This window comes from Pundamilia nyererei, unplaced genomic scaffold (assembly GCF_000239375.1).
Source record: "Pundamilia nyererei isolate P.nyererei 1_Seehausen unplaced genomic scaffold, PunNye1.0 scaffold00067, whole genome shotgun sequence".
Taxonomy (NCBI): Eukaryota; Metazoa; Chordata; class Actinopteri; order Cichliformes; family Cichlidae; genus Pundamilia; species Pundamilia nyererei.
In genome coordinates, this window is record NW_005187468.1 from 2,229,953 (window position 1) to 2,246,855 (window position 16,903).

Below are 16,903 nucleotides of genomic sequence, written 5' to 3' on the forward strand. Positions count from 1 at the left end.
GGGGGGGGGGGATCACATTAATTGCACCCAAAGACTAAAGGGTGGCATTTAAATGTCTTACTTTATCTGTGTTAAATTTGTTCTTCTTTTGCTTAAGAGATTATGGCAAATTTTTACACAGTACAAGCTGTATAACTGTTCCTCTTTTATGTACAAATGGTGGCTTGGGAAAAAAACTCAATTTTGAAGCATAGAATTAATAATCCTTATTTGAAAATGAATGGCGAGACAAAATCTTTATGATACAGACACTGTTGTACTCTTGTCATTAGCCTGGCTGTAGTGCTAAACTGCATTCTGTGCCAGGCTTGCTAATGTTTCATTGGGGACAAATGTATCACAGAATAGGCCTAATCTGTGTGTGATAAATGCTACGACAGTAAAGCACACAGATGGATGCCTGAACCTGGAAACCTCCTGAATAAGCAAACTAAGGCGAGAATTAGCGCTTGTGCCAACATAGCAATCTATATAAAAGTTGTTCTGCTTGTTTAAATGTCAGGCATGTTGATTCTGGTATTCAGTACGGGGCCTTGCAGCACAGGTCGCACACCTGGAGAGATAGAAGAAGATCATAAGGATCATTCTGTCTAAAGAAGGTAAGCGAAGGAAATGATAGAGAGGGAGGCTATTGGCGGGTTACGCAAATGACCGTGGACAAGAAGCGTACTGACACAAAGTGTCAGAGGAATCGAAGGATTGCTGGCTACACGATGAATAATCTTCTGAATGAAATGGCAAAGGCCTGGTGCAAATACCTGCAAGCGATGAAGCACTGAGATGCAGTAAAGCAAAAGGGAAAAAGAAGTAAAAATGGGCTCATGTGGAACAGTTGTTTCTCCTTGCTGTGGTTAAGAGTAGGTCAAGTAGCAATGATGCTTAGTGCTAGGAAAAGATCATCTGTGTCATGCAGAGTGGGTGAAAATGGGAGCAATGGGCTGAGATGGAAAGATGTTACTGAAGAAGGGAAGTAGGTGGATAAATCTGGAGCTTGGGAAATGAAAAGCTGCAGCGCACCATGCTTAAGTGAGGGCATGGCCCGAGAGAGATGGGCAGGAATGGAGAGGGTCAATCAGAGATGTAGGGTGAAAGAGGGTAAGATGGGTGGAGGGAAGGAAAGTGACGGGGGAAGGGGGGTATGACAGAGAAGGGGGCAGTTCTGGGGTCTTTGTGGTGGGGTGATTGCGTGACAGAGAGGGAAAGTGCACTGCTGTGTGTAATGCTCTCAAGACGGATATAGAGACGCACTGCTCGACTCGCACAGTCACTGCCCCTCTCTCCCCTTTTCTCCTTTGCTCTCCTCCATTCTGCTCCCTCTCTTGCTCCCTCCGTCTCCACTAATGATCCTCGCGTCCTGCCACACTGCAGGGTTGAGTGATGCCCACTGACAGTCGCGCTCAGGCGGAAACGCTGCAGCCCCCTTCCAGGAGTGTCGTGACATAGACACACAAAACATATAGAGGTGTAGCACTGCTTCACATTCATGTAGCAGCCCATTGAAAAATGCTGGCAGATGTGTATTTGTGCCTATTTGAATGAGTATGTGACCAACGCTGTCTCTGCACGCAAGCCCAAGCCTCCTCCAAGTGTTGCTCACGGACATGCACTTGTTATAAATATGCCCTCATCGAGCTGCATCTGTCCTCAGGAATTTTTATATGATGGATAGACCGGGGCCATCAAGGTAATCATAGGGTAGCTGGCTAGTTAACGATGCAACCAGCATGTCTTTGAGTTTTTCAGCTTGATAGCAAATAAACTTGAGATGCCAATACAGACATATGTTGTATAACATAGTTTTTAATCAAGCATTCCCCTGGCTAAACAGGATTTTCCATTTTTTTCTGCAGGTACAGCATCAAGTGTCACACTGCACGGGTAATCCACATTATTTTTGCAAATTTGACAGAACTGATGGAATTAGTGAGACAGAAATTGATTTTTTTTTAAGGCAAAGTTAAAACATCAGTATCTTTTTAAATCAGCCACTTAAAGTACAGTGAGCATGAGCAGGTTTGTGATGCTGCCAGTTTTCAAATTGGAGTGTTTGTCTGTGGTCGATACACAGGGAAGTGTCCTAGTGAGGTACATAATTGTACAGGATCTATAAAACGTCCGCATATTACACATGGTGGAGGTTGTCTCACTGTCTGCTACCTCAGTGTTGTTCATTTTTAAAAGGAGAAACCATGTGTTGAATCATTACTTTATTTTATTATTGAACGCACTATCCATCACTTCCTAGTCCTTTATATCCCCATACTTCTCAGTGAGAGGCACCTTACATTTTCCCGTTATAATCCAAGCAGAGATCCCTAACTACCATGGAGCGCTTTTGGAATTAGGTCACAGCATCTCATCCCTCTAATTATATGCTGAGAGTCTATGCATGTTAATGCATTGGTGTGCGTCTGTATATGCGTTGACATGGGTGCTCTTAATCTGGGGGCCTAATGGAGAGTCCTGGGAACATGCATTATTTTACATTTCTGCTATTCTTCACATCTTATCGAGATGTCTCCAACATCATTAGGAGAGTAGTCTCTGATGAGGATGGGAATATGCTTAGATAAATGTGTCCCCAGTTTAAAACCAGTGGGTCAGATAAAGCCATAAAATCCGCATACAATGCATTAACATTCAGATGCAACAACCTCCAGCTGAGAGAGTGTTTTAGTCTATGCGCCCCTTGTTGCAAGCAGGTTAAGATTCATTTAAGAGTCAAACCAACCATATGTGATGTGACCCTAAATTCTCCGTGGATATAAAAGGTATTAAGAGTGAAAGAAGTCTTCACCTTTCTCCTCCACACCCTGTGAATTCATTCCATCCCCTTTCTGTGATGTATCCATGTAGGGGGCCAGGAAAAACATACCGCTTCTGCAGTTTTAATGTTGAATCATGTTTTTACTTATTTCCGGATGTCTGCGAAAACATGGCAGGGAACGCTGAGGTGTTCCCTGAAAGTATGTGAATCATTTTGAAGTTTAATCCCCAGAAAACGATTGTGCATCAGCTCAACGGAGCGTATGTGCTAAGGGCAAGGGGTAAACAATAGGATAGCACTCGGAGGTGAGACGATGAGAATAAGGAATCATAGTCTGTGTGAACAAGAATGTGTGTGTGTGTGTGTGGGAGAGGCAATAAAGGAAAGAAACACTAGCATAGGGCCAGTGTTAATTATATTTTCAGGAGGCTCTTAAAAGGTCATGGCATGCATCTGCACCCCCTCACTAGCCCACACCGCCAAAATTTCACTTTCCCTCCCATCCTCATTTCCCTCCGTCTCCTCCCCTTTGCGATCTATCCAGTCATCAGCCCCCCATCTGTGCACATTAGCCATTCATGAACACACTCATTAGGGTGGGAGTTTGAAGCGATTGTGTTCACTAGTCTGCGGCTGGAGCGTGGCGATTAATATTTCAGCGTCTCCCGTCGAGGAGCTGAAAGCAAGTTTGGTCCTCTTAGGCTAGAAAAAGAGAGAGAGTGAGCTTCCATCATATAACCCTCACCCCACACTAAAAAAAAAAGAAAAAAAGGAGCAAACCTTTACCCCCCCACCCCCCTCACTGCCCCACTCTCACACAGGCTGTGTACAACTTACAGTATTTTGGCTCCTCTTTTTCCCTTTATTGCATATGTGCTCATTACATACACACACATAAAGCCCTAACTCAAACTGACTTAATTGGTCTCTTTTTGTTTCACAAAAAAGAGGGAGGAGGGGGAGACTTGAATGGAGGAGGGGTAAATCCCTTCTTCTCTTGTCCCCCATCTCCTCGTTCCTCTCAGTTGGACAGGAGTGTCTTTTTCTCATCATCCTTCGTTTCACGTCCTTATGGGTTTACGGTGAAATTGGCCAAGCTTCTGTGTTCGCGAGTTCATTCAGAACAAATCAATAGCCTCCCTCATTCATACTGTACACATGCACTTAAAATATGAGAATTTGAGACAGCCAGGTGCATCATGGGTTACTGGGATGTCAATATTCGAAGCACTGCTCCTGAATACTGAAATCACCCTGACCCTACAACACAGCTCTCCTCTCCTTGATTCCACAAGTATCCTGCTTTAAAGCCATGTTCACATGAGCCTGGATTCATTTTGTACTTGATTTGAGATCTATTATAAAGCGGTGCTTTCAAATAACAGAAGTGTACCTTTGATAAACTGATAAAACATTTTGTTTTTCATCCAATACTCTGACTCTTAAACTGCAAACACTTGACAGTTCAAGGATTAGTACGTCTTTTCCCCCCCATGAACACGATGTCGGTGCAATCACTTTTACTTTTTCCTTCCTGAGAAAAAGCCCATTGTTCAACACGTTTGCGGACTCAGTATACTGTTACTTAGTGAAAGTCTGGGTGATGTCCACAAGAAGGAAATCAAAGTGGGCTTAATCTGTGGGTTACATCATTGATTTTTTTTCCAAAGTAGCCTCCTCTATCCTTATGTCCCTGGGACCTAAACTTCAGATATTTATTAACTGTAAAGGGCTCTCATATAAGTATTAAAAAATGATCCTTATATTTATAATTATGCTACTTGAACCTATTTAAAATGACTTTTGAGCATCTGAACAAAAAAAAAAAAAAAGAACAAAAAATCCCCTAATTCCTAAGCATTGTAATATTTTTGTTAAAATGATTGAATTCAAGTGTGAAGTCTGCATATACTACCCTATGCGATATTATACTATATATACTGTTGTATATACAAAGAGTATACATACTTACATACTCTTTGTTTGGCTGTACAGTGCTATTCTGTACTGTGAAGGACAAAGGGTGTCAGTGAAGGTCAAAGTTGGTTCAGGGGAGACACAGTCGCAGAGAAAATTGTCTCCATACAGCCTTTAACTATCTAAGCCTCTGTGATTTAGATCCCTACCACTCTTCTCTTCCAAATAGGCCCCCATATTCAAGACACTTCTTTTGTGTTTCACCCACCTCTGGCCTCTCAACCCCTCCCCTGTGCAGATAAACTTGCTTTTCATTCTAAGCATGCATTTCTCATCTTCTTCTCCATATAGGTGTATGAATAAGTGGGGGTCTATGGGCTGTGCGTGAGTAAGTGGAAGTCTGCAGGCTGAAGTGCAGCATGTGGGTAGGCATTCATGGGAAACAGTGGTTGGTGCGCTGCACAGTGATGGCTAATGAAGTTCCTCTGCACCTCATAGCCCTATTAAACTGCTGCCCCCTACCTCTACCCACTTCACCCCCCACCTCTTGCCTTGTTTCTCCCCGAGGGAGAGAGTTGGCAGGGAGCAAGCCGGCTGCTATGGCAACAACAAGGAACCCTCCCTCTCCCACAGGTCTCCTTAGCAACTGGTAGCTTGGCATTGCGGTAATGAGTGTGCCCGGTGTGCCAGGCTTTGTGTCATGTTGGCATGTGTGTGCAATGTACGTGTGTGAAAGAAGGAGTGAGTGTGTGTACAGGTGTGTGTGTGCGTGTGTGTTTGAAGATGAACGTGTGGCTGTTGAGTACACTTTGCCAATTTAGGTGAGACTTATAATGTGTGATGAGAAAAAGATATGGAGGCAGTCCTTGCTGAGGATCCAAAGAAAATGTTTTTTTATATTGAAATGTGACCAAACCTGGCACTTCAGCTGACATGACTCCACTTGTCGTCTTTTTTTCTGTCTGAGTATGCGCCTGTACAGATGTGTGGCTGTGGTCTGGATTTGTGCATTATTTTTCTTCTTCGAGATTGTGGTCATTCTTCTCTATACTGTGAAATTGAAGCAATTAAAGGGACGATCCGATTAATTTTTCATGCCATGTGCATGGCTGCCTATGAGTTTCCTGCTCTGCTGAAATTAAATTAAATGCTGAGAATGATTTTTATTAAAGTGCGATCAGAGGTGTGCACTGACCTTTAGAATGTAGGAAATGAGATTCTCATTGTTATGAATGAGATTATGTGGAAGCTGAGTGTGGGGAAAAAAAGCCTGGGCCCGCATTGATTCCATTGTTGGCTGACAGTTTCTTTGTATATAGCAGAGGGAGGTTTCAATATAATCAAATCCACACTGTGCCTGTTGGCTATTAAATGGACTGATACACAAATATGGACACACAGGCACTCACATAAATGCAGATTGACTTGCACACACTTGAACGCACGCATATCTTGCAGATCTTGTAAAAAAAAGAGCTGTAAAAGCCTCTCCAGAAACGTGTTGCTCTTTAACAAAAGCATGGCAAGCCCAGTGGAAAATGTTAGTTTGCTCCCTAGACGAGGTGTGAAGTGCGAGCAGGCGGCCGGCCCCACAGGTGGCCCAGCCCTAACACCTGTTGTGTGAATCCTCTGTGGGAGGGTGTGAGCTTTGCCTACCTTGCAGGTCCCAGTGGAAAAACCACACCCATGCTATACTGTGGCACGTGCCCATTTGTGTGCCCACACGGCTCCCCCGTTTCGTGCGTGGGAGTTAGACGTGATGCCCAGATTGTGTCCCCTTTGTGCCCACCGGAAACACTCAGCTGCCCCTGGCATCAGCCGAGCGGATTTTCCGATCTCCTATCCGTGTCTCAGATGCTCTTCTAATCTGTTAGTATCTATTTTTACCCATCAAAGCTGCAGCAGCCCTTCTCTATCCCAAACCCTGCCACCCCAATGCCAACCTTTCCCTCCAGGGTGGGCACGGCTGATGGGTCGCCAGCCATTGGCTGCAATTAGTGCACAGTCAGGCAGGAATCCCCTACCAACTCCATTACATCCCTCTTCACAGCCACTTCCTGATCTGAGGCTACCAGACACACTACAACACACTTGCTTTCCATTTTAAGCCTTTTTATAAATGGCACTCCTGCAGTGTTGTGGAATAATGGGGTCGGGTACAGAGCACCTTTCACAGTGCTTGAATCACTCTACTGTGCAAACTCGGTCTATTCAAGTACAATGGCGGCCAAGGGAATGCACATTTGAATTGTACCTGTTCCCATTTGCCGCTTGGATTAAGATAAAGTTCTATTTGTAAAACGATGGCCATCGGCGAGTTGATGAGTTAGCATTTAGCCTTTCCTGTAATGATGATGGAAAAATTGAAACCTGAAGTTTCTGACTCTTCTTACAGTGCATAGCTGTTCGACAAGAAATTACAAAAGCTGCCAATCTTCAGAGATCCCGCAGTGATACACGGAGATAGAAGCAGTTCTTAATCCCAGGTTTATTTCTTCTTCAACAAGGGCTGCAATGTGCCTTGCATGCCAATGCAGTCGTGACCACTGCTGTGGAGGCGATGATGGCATGTGGCAGAGAAGTAACTGTTTCTCACCTCCTAATAAAAGAGACTCCTTTTTAATCTTTTCAATTTGATTGCATTCCAAAACAGGCCTGTCTGCCCATCTGTCTCTCTTAAAGAAGCCTCCTAAAGGGATTTTAATCATCTGACTCTGGGCTTCTCAGGCAAATAGCTACATCTCTCTTTTTCTCTCTCACACACACACCCGCGCAAACCATTTCCAATTTTCTTTCTTGTACTCACTGTCATAGTCTCACTTGTCTTTTCCTTCTCTCTGACACACCATATCGTCACAGCTTCATTGTGCCATATCTGTGCCGCCATTAGGCCCTTCAGTCGCTCTTCAAGTCCCCCTCAGACACATAAAATTCCCCCAACCCTGTCCCTATTAATCCACATGGCTCTAAATTCTTTATTTCCCTTCAAAGGGACAACGCGAGCCGTGACATCAATCACGGAAAGCGAATATTTAGCTGGCGCTAATTTCCACCAATAGCCTGGAGACAGGCTTAGCTGACAAAACTCATTCCTGCGCTGAACAAAACTGCTTGTGTTGAAACCTCCCCTCCCCCTGATCCCTCCTGCCTTCTGCACAGGCAAAAACAGCATTACAATAAACACAGTTAGCGCTTCTGTTACTCCCCCTTGATTTAGGCTTATCAAATGAATGTGCACCATAGAGGGATACCCTTTGACAATACATAATGGCTCCATTCTGCATGAAATGGTTTGGTAATACCAGTCGAGTGTGGCAAACGGTTTTACCCGGTGCCACTACAAGAACAGCTGCTGTGTTCTTAGCTGGGCAAGCGCACCACACTGCTTTACTCTTGAGGTTGTTTGAATCGGGTGAGTGGTTTCTTTTTGCTGGTTCCCAGACCTCATTCACAGTCCTTAGTTTCTCACTAAGTTCTGTTTGAATGAGTGCACATTCACCACAAGATGGGTCTTATAAACCATTTGACCTGTTTCCTCACTCCTCTGTGAGTGAGCGGGAAAAAACCCTGAGTGGATTCTGATGTTGCCCTAATGGAGGGGGATGGGGAAAGTAGGGGGCATTTTGAGGGCACCCATTTGTGTGGCTTAGAGGGGCCCCTTGTGCTACCGCTATACTCCCGCCCCTTATACCCAGGACCCTTCACCTCCTGCTGTATCCCCCAGCACAGCTGAACCCATGCCAGTCAATCAGGTTATCCCAGATGAATCACTGCATCCAACACAATACCTCCTACCCCCATATTACAGCTACTCCCAATGTTAATGCCTGACTGACATCTCGGGAGTGGCAACAGAGGGATATGTTGGGCATTAAGCCAATTTGTGCAAGTGGGAAAAGACAGCTAACTCACAAGCCTGTGGCGATTTAACATTGTTATATGACCAGTGGGGACATGGAATATTGAACACCCATATTGGCCTCATATTGCAGGTGGATTGTGTAGTTAGTCAGATGTTGATGTGCGCACTGACAGGCATTAAACGTCATTGATTTTGAGCATTAAATAGGCCTCTCTAGTCTCTGAATCAAACTGAGTTTGCATGTGGAAGAAAGGAGGGAGAACTGTAGAGCCATCGATTGGTGTTGTGAGATTTCCAAAAGCCAAATGAATGGTTCTTGAAGAGGTTAGGAAAGAGGAACACATAAGGATGTTCCTGCTAGATTTGATTTATAGATTTCTGTATCTGTTATAAAAACCAGTTGAACTCCCACCCCCAACTGCTTAGTCCACCTGTGCAGGGTGGAAAAAGTGTCAACATGGGAGATTTGCTCATTTGCTCGTAAAGAACATAATCTTTTAATCTGAGGACAAAGAGTCCTATCCCGTTGCCTTTGTCTAAATGTCTAAGGTGTTTTGGGCCTTAATGAGAGTTGAACCCAAGCTGATTGTTTCCTCGCAGTCACAAAAGCCTTGTTCACCTTAATTGGCTTTGATTGGTCCATAAACTATCACCCTTAGCCTCTTTTACTTAGTGGCCAAATTAACTCCTTACAGCCTGATTTAGCAGTATTTGATGAGGGTGGATGCTCTTTATATATCTGTGCAGGTTCTCAGTCAACCAGGTCATGCAATTCTTAATGAAAAGCAACTCTTTTTTTTTGTGGTTTGTGACGTTTCACCTCTCATCCAAGGGCCTCTTCAGTTCTAATAACTGAAAAAAACAGTTCTTGATTATGAAACAAAGAAGTCACATCAGTTCTTATGACTCCATCTTGTTCGTTCCAGCATTATGGTACCAGCACTGGATGTCGCCACATGACCCACTGGTTCATTCATTATTTAGAGCCTTCTCCACTAGCCTCATTGTATTAAAGGCGTATGATTTGAATAGGAAGTAGCGTGCTGAACCCAGGCATGTGATGTGTGTTCCTCTGTCATTGTATGTTTCTGTGGGCTTCATCGGACTGTCTCAGCAAGCCAGGGGGCTAAAAGAGAATTTCCATTTTATGAATATTTAATGCATAATAAAGTTTTCAATTTTATTCTATTCTTTAACCCATAGGGCTAAAGAATGTCACAAAGCCAACCCTCAAGGACAGAGCACAAATTGGAGGTAGTTGATTTGTTGGAGAAATTAAAAATATAGTTAACACCTGCCTCAGAAATCATCCAGTAAAAATACACACAGGAACATTTGGCGTAGTTTTTAACCATATCCTATAAGGTTTTTATAGTGTCCCTGTTTCCCACATCAAACTCCCCTTACTTTTTGCTACTATAGGATCATAGCATATCCAAGCTGCATGCTGTGTATGTGGTAACCTGGCATAGCTCTGTGTGAGACACCCAGCTGGGAGTGCCCCTGAATCAACTTGGGATTAGCCCAGGATTGTCTGGGATTACTCGGGGATGGAGAGGGATTAGCAGTGACTGCCTGTTTCAGGGGCGTGAGGGCCAGAGGCTGGTCAAATTGCCCCTGACTCAGAGAACAGGAGGCAGACAGAACCACACCCACCATGAAACCACCTGCAACCTTTGTAATCTTAAATTCTAGCACACACACAAATACGTGCAAACAGGATGACAGCAAAAAACATGTGGTAGAAAACTATCGAAAGCCAGCAGCCAGTAATGATGATGATGCCGTTGCTGACCACCATCCGAAATCTCTCAAATCTCTCTAGCAGGTGGATTCATCAGATAAAGAGGGTTTGGGATGATGACAAATCCCTCCAAGTTCAATGGGGCTGCTCTTCCCTCATACGGGGATAAATCGAGATTTGAATCAGACAGGTCACACAGAGTTGTGGCATGAAGTGGTTCAGCTCTCTGAAAGATGCCTCATTTACCACCGGCCGCGATGGAAAGGCATGAATGCTTACATATGTTTTAATTCGGGCATGCATCGGACTTGATGGGGGATGATTTGGAGTGGTATGATAGGTGGATGAGCCAGCCAGGGTGAGACAGGGAGTTGGCGCGGCACGTAGAGAAGCCGTCAGAAGCAGGGAGCGGGCATCCCCTGCGGACTTGCACTGCCAAGATGAAAGGCTGTTTAGTGTTGGAGCAGCAGCATCAAACAGCCGCCTCCTCTTGCATCCTTTCCCCCATCCCCCACTCTCCCTCCATTTCTCTCTCTGACTCTCTTGACTCTTACCACAATATGATATAGTTCTGCCATTGCGCGTTTACCCGGTTGCCATGGTTACCCAGTTCTGGAGGTGTCACGGCGAAATAACCCAAGGAGGCATTCACAGATCACCTGAATTCAGCTCACCTCCCGTTTATATGTTCACCGTCGCAATTTGATTTGTTTCCCTGCCGTGCAATTCGCTCTAAATACAAATAATGTGCAACATAATGAAGATAGTGGTGTGAGTACCCCTCAGTCCGAAACAATCCATTGTATGTGTATATTCCCAAACTGCAGGAGATGCTTTTTGATTTGATATTGTCCTGCTTGAGCATCTAAATTACTTATGCAGCACAAACAGCAGAATTATAACAATAGATTCCCTGACACTCGGAAATCGCTATTATTCACCAACCCTTGAGATATAAATGATTAAAAAATAGAAACTATATCCTTTGAATGACCGAGTCACTGGCTAACCCCAACCCATGCCAGTGTAGAGGATAATGGGAAAGTAATTGGTGGCACTGTATAATTGAAGGCATAGAAATTGAAGCCAGAAGTTGGAAATGACTTGCGTTCAAAGAAGTGTGTAAAATAGGAAAAAGGAAAATTGAGACAAGTTGAAATATGAAGCATTTAGTGACAAAAAAGAAATACAGGATTGTGATAACGAGAGAACAAGGGAGGGGAAGGGAGATAGGCAGTGAAGGTCTGTCAGAGGGTGAGATACATCCATTAGCCCTCCTTCCTCCCGGCTCAATCTTGCGATACATCCCCCCATTCAACCTACGTGAAGGAAAGAGACAGAGCTGGCACTAAGCCAGGCTGGCACCAACTTCAAATATACAGTACAGCTAACCTCAGTGGTTTACATCAGGCCAGCTAAAAGCAGAAGTAGAGGAGGACAGATGGATTGATGGAAATGAAAGTGGGAGGATTGACGTACATAGGGAGAATGTCTAAAGTCGGAGTCTTCGGTCATTTCAGGTGGGATAAGACTGACAGGGTGTTGCTTTATGCCAGCTGTAGCTGTTATTTGAGCATGTTTGTGCTTTTCAGTGAGCTCTAAATTTCCTGATTTTAGTCGACTCTGGTTTTGTGCATCTAATATTCGGAATGGAAGTGACCTGAAAATTTAGGACAAATTTCTGTGACTCATCATGTATGGACCGGATGGTTTATGTGCAATACTGACAGCTGTGCTTGTGGTTAAGGTTTTCTTGAGCATTGACTTTAATACTTGATGTATTAAAAACAATCTTATTTTCGTGTAGAACTTTTTAATCTAAATCTTATGTACATTTCCCTTATTTGAATTGTTTACATTTTTACATAAATAGTAATTGAAATGACATTCATTATATTACAGTTTAGTTTTATATTTTTCTTTCTCTTTTATCTTTCTGCAGAATTCAATCCGACACAACCTGTCCCTTCACACACGCTTCATCCGGGTGCAGAATGAGGGTACAGGGAAGAGTTCCTGGTGGATGCTCAATCCAGATGGAGGAAAAATGGGCAAAGCCCCGCGGAGACGAGCAGTCTCTATGGACAACAGCACAAAATACCTAAAAAGCAAAGGCCGGATCAGAGGCAAGAGGGTTGGCCGCCCTGGGATTGGAGCTGGGTCTGCTAGTGTGGGGCTCCAGAGCTCCCCTGATCATGGCAGCCCTTCACGGAAAGGCCTCCAAGGAGCCGGAGGTGCATCTGGAACAGATGGTGAATTTGATGCTTGGACAGACCTCCATTCCAGGGCTAGTTCATCAGCGTCTACCCTTAGTGGGCGGTTGTCACCCATCCTCGCAGAGGGAGAACCAGAGGAACCAGAGGAGGGCGGCCTGTCCTGTTCCACCTCCCCTCACCTCTACCCGTCGCCAACTAGTGCACGCTCTCCATCCATGGGTGCTGGAAATCACTGTCCTCCTCTTGAGCAGCTGCCTCAGCTGGCTAACCTGACAGGTGCCATCAGTCTGGATGAGCAGATGATGGAGGATGGTTATCATCATCATCGTTCACAGCAGCAGCAACACCAGCAGCATCAAGCTATTGGCAGACATAAGCACCAAACTGCTGTCTATCACTACAACTCTGGAGTGAAAGGCCAGGGCTCCTATGGTTCAAGTGTCTATGGGGCAACAGGCATGGGGATGCTGCGTCACCACTCACCCATGCAGACCATTCAGGAGAACAAACCAGCCAGTTTCTCTGGAACCATGCGGGCATACTCAAGCACTAATGCCCTTCAGAGTCTGCTAACAGGGGGTCCAGCTGGACAGCAATACTGTCCCAAGGACATGATGCTGGGACAGGAGAGGGAAAGCCATTCTCTGATGAATCAAGCTACAAATGGAGTTGGATCCAACCATCACAGCCACCACCCCGGCCTCCACAATGGCCACAGCCACAATGGACTGCATAGTCACAGCTCAACTCATAGCCATAACAGAACTCACAGCCATACTCCCAGTCATAATCACAACAATGTAACCAACCACAACTCACCTCACAGCCTCACTCACAATGGTCACAGCCTCAGCCAGAGCCATAACCACACACCACCCCGGGCTGCTGCCCTGACCCCACGTGGCAGCAGCAATCAGTTGCAGACCTACAACCACAAAGCTCCTTACCTGTACAGCCCCCCATCACATGCCCACCTTCCTGCTTCTACCACCCTCCCCCCAAATCCAGCAGGTATGCTCGGCATGCCCCAGGACTCGTGCCATGTTGCCACAGCTCCCCACCCACGTCACAACCATTACCCAGACCCACAACACCAAGGCATGAGTAATGGACCGTATCACCATGGCCTCGGGATGGGCAGTGGTACCGCTGGTAGCAACTACCATGGCTATCACCAACCTCACCCCCATGAGAGACTACCAGCTGACCTGGACATTGACATGTTCCATGGCAGCTTAGACTGCGATGTGGAGTCCATCCTCCTCCATGATATCATGGACTCTGGGGAGGAGATGGACTTTAACTTTGACTGCTCGTTAGCTCAAGGTGTGGGCATCGGCATGGGTATGGGAATGGGTGTGACTATGGGTATGGGGATGGGAATGAGTGGACTGGCTGGTCCACAGCAAGCCCATAGCAACCAGAGCTGGGTGCCTGGGTAAAGTCAAGAACAACACGTCTAACCCTCAGAAAGAACGACCCTCCTCATGAAGCACTGTGCTCAACTGTGACATTCCTGATTTGACACAAAGACTATAGGATCCACACTCCCATGTCTCTTTGTTGTCTTGACAATTCCACTGTCATCCCCCCCCCTCCCCCATTTTTTTAAAAAGATCCCCTCTAGTTCATGTCACATTAAGTTTTTCCTCAAATCAACTATACTGTGATGACAATCTCTCAGCTGTGCTTGCCCAACATCGCTTCTCATCTGCCATGAGAACTGAACTCTGAATGCACTTTATTGCAAGTGGGTCACATCTCACGGTGTAATGCCTTCACAGAGCAGCTCAGGCAGAGCTTGGCATGTTTTGTAAGGTGGCTTCAGTATTTGACAAGAACAAATGAGGAATAACAAGCCCTGCTAATAAAGTGTCAGATTTATGAACTGATAAAATTAGAGTCGTTTGCTTATATACTGTCATTTTTAAAGGTCGGGAGAACTGTTTTTGACAGAAAAATTTCTCAGTTACATGTGATTGGATGTGCCCTGAGTTTTCAAATGTAGTGGTACCGTAAGATCATAGGCATTTCTTAAGACTTATTTATACCTCAATTTAATATATTATTTAATGCAATATCCCTCAAGATTGGCTGAAATTCAATTGTACACTAGACTTAAACAGAGGTCCGATCAGAAGCCAGTTCATCATTTGAAAGACATTCACTCGTTCATAAGCTCCACGTAATTATCTTACATCAGCAGCCCTGTTGTTTATAGCTATAGTCTTGCACTTTGACTTTTCTCTCGGATGCAACATTTTGTTGTTCGGCTTCTTTGCAATTGGTTCGAGAATATTGTCATCGTGTCGTTAAATGGATTCTATCATTAGTGGCCAGCGCGCAATTTGGTGAATTAAAATGTCATATCACCTTGTCTCACCTGGGCCTCTTGTGCTAGTCTCCCTCTCTCTCCTTCTCTGTCTCTGTCTGCGAGTGGAGACAAAGTGACCATTCCTCACACCAAGCCATTAATGTAGGTTGATTGAAATTCAGCATCTTGCTTTTAATCTCCAAAGTGATGCGGCAGCGATGTGTCATTATTGAGAGGCTAACGTGTTGTCCTCCCATCTCTCACCTCGGCTGTCCGGGCCACCTCTTGCTTCTCCAGCTTAATGCGCCAAGAAAGTGAGACAAAATGGTGATTAACGCCAAGTCACTCTGCCTGCTGTCCTGCTCTGAGAAGGGCCAATGTCACTGGCCACATGCCTGCTCAAAATGGGTAAACAAAAAGAAAAGACGGAGACAAGGATAGAACAAAAGCCTGTTGTTGCAGTGGGATCAATCATCAGCCTTAGTTTCCATTCCTCTTGGATGTGTGCGTCTCAAAACAGGTCATGTACTCCTATTGTAAATCGTTTCCATTGTCTCCATTTAGTTCCCATGTTTTCAGTGCTTATACCCGGCACTTCAAATACTCAAACAGGTGAAAAGGGAGATGTTTAAGGAGAAAACAATCAGCCAATCTCAATGGCATGAGTCTGTGTCTGATAGGGTTGTAATGCTTCACAGCCATCCGCATCCACTTTTTGTGTGTTTATTCTGTTGTCTTGTAGTTGTTGTTGTACTGTTGAAATTGTAAGGACTGATGAAGACAGTGCTGAAATATCCATAGTGTAAGGGTGGAATCCACTGGTGAAATTATTTTGGTAGCGCAGTATGACCTTCCAAAGCTTCAACAGCGTGCACCCCTCCGATATGTGCTGTGCTCTGCTCAGTTGTTTCTGCGTTTGTGAGTGGGGGAGTCTGCAGTTAATTTCTCACTGGCCTTGAGAGAGAGAAGAAAAGAGGACACCCCTATTCTCTAATTCCCTCAAGGAGACTCTCCGCACTGGGTCTGTACAAAGTACGGCACACAAAGGAAAAGAAGGAGTGTGGGGGTGGGGGGGTTATTGTTAGAGCCAAAGGTCAAGCATGGCACAGACTATCAGACCCATTATTGAGGTAAATACCTTTATTTCAGGGCTTTTAGCGCACTGGTTCCATTTAATCTCTGAGCGGAAAATGCGTGAAATTTTATAAGCAACTGGGCCTCGCAAAGCGGTTATGTTATATCCTATGCTACAGACGTTTATCAATGCCCTGCTATTGGAAAGATAGCTATATATGATGTCTAATTTTCCTCTATTTATTTATGAAAGAGATTGGTCTTTGTCACTCCTAAATGTGGTAATCGTTTGAGTCAACGCCTGTCCCTTCCTCTTCTTGTCTGTTTTTTAAGATGTCACTCCCTCCGACCCTTTTACTGACTTTTATTTTGTACAAAATCTATATATTAAAAAAATTGTATAATAGTTTTTAAAATCTCAAAATAATATCAGTTTTGTTGTCTATTTCTTTTTTTAAAAGAATGTATCTCATCATCTGGTGACTGTTAAATAAATGAAATGCGAAGAAAACGATGTCTCTGTTGTCACATTTGTTTAAATATGACCATGTAGAATATTTTCCCCCCCACAAAAACACAACCAAGTGAGCTTTTCCTTGCAATTTAGTGAGTCTGAAGGGGAATTTTCCTGAGCTACTTCTGTTTGTCAGTTGCTTTTGTGCAGTAACTGACACGTCGAATATGTGTGAGCTGCTTGCAAATTCATTTTTTCCTTGTGTTTCCTTATTTTGTTATTAACATACAACTCTTCTCACAATGGGGCGACAACCCCTGTTTGCAGCATTTGACCAGGACACCAAGTCACTGCGTGTGGGAAGTGGACACCATGATTAAAATGGGGGGAAAAAAATTTAAAATCACAATTGCAGGGAAGCATCACTTGTGCTAGAGAATGGATGAGAAGGCGAGAGATAGGGTGAAGGTTTGTGTGTGTGTGTGTGTGTGTGTGTGTGTGTGTGTGTGTGTGTGTGTGTGTGTGTGTGTGTGTGTGTGTGTGTGTGTGTGTGTG

General features: G+C 44.6%; 1 protein-coding gene across 1 annotated transcript in view; it reads left to right on the plus strand.

The window, feature by feature from the left end:
- Positions 1 to 16,261, plus strand: part of LOC102212723 (forkhead box protein O1-B-like) — a 28,530-nt gene extending 12,269 nt beyond the window's left edge. The window contains exon 2 of the mRNA XM_005736128.1: positions 12,233 to 16,261. Within this exon, the coding sequence (XP_005736185.1) occupies positions 12,233 to 13,948 (1,716 nt within the window). The 3' untranslated portion in view covers positions 13,949 to 16,261. The remainder of the gene's footprint in view (positions 1 to 12,232) is intronic.
- The last annotated feature ends 642 nt before the right edge of the window (positions 16,262 to 16,903 follow it).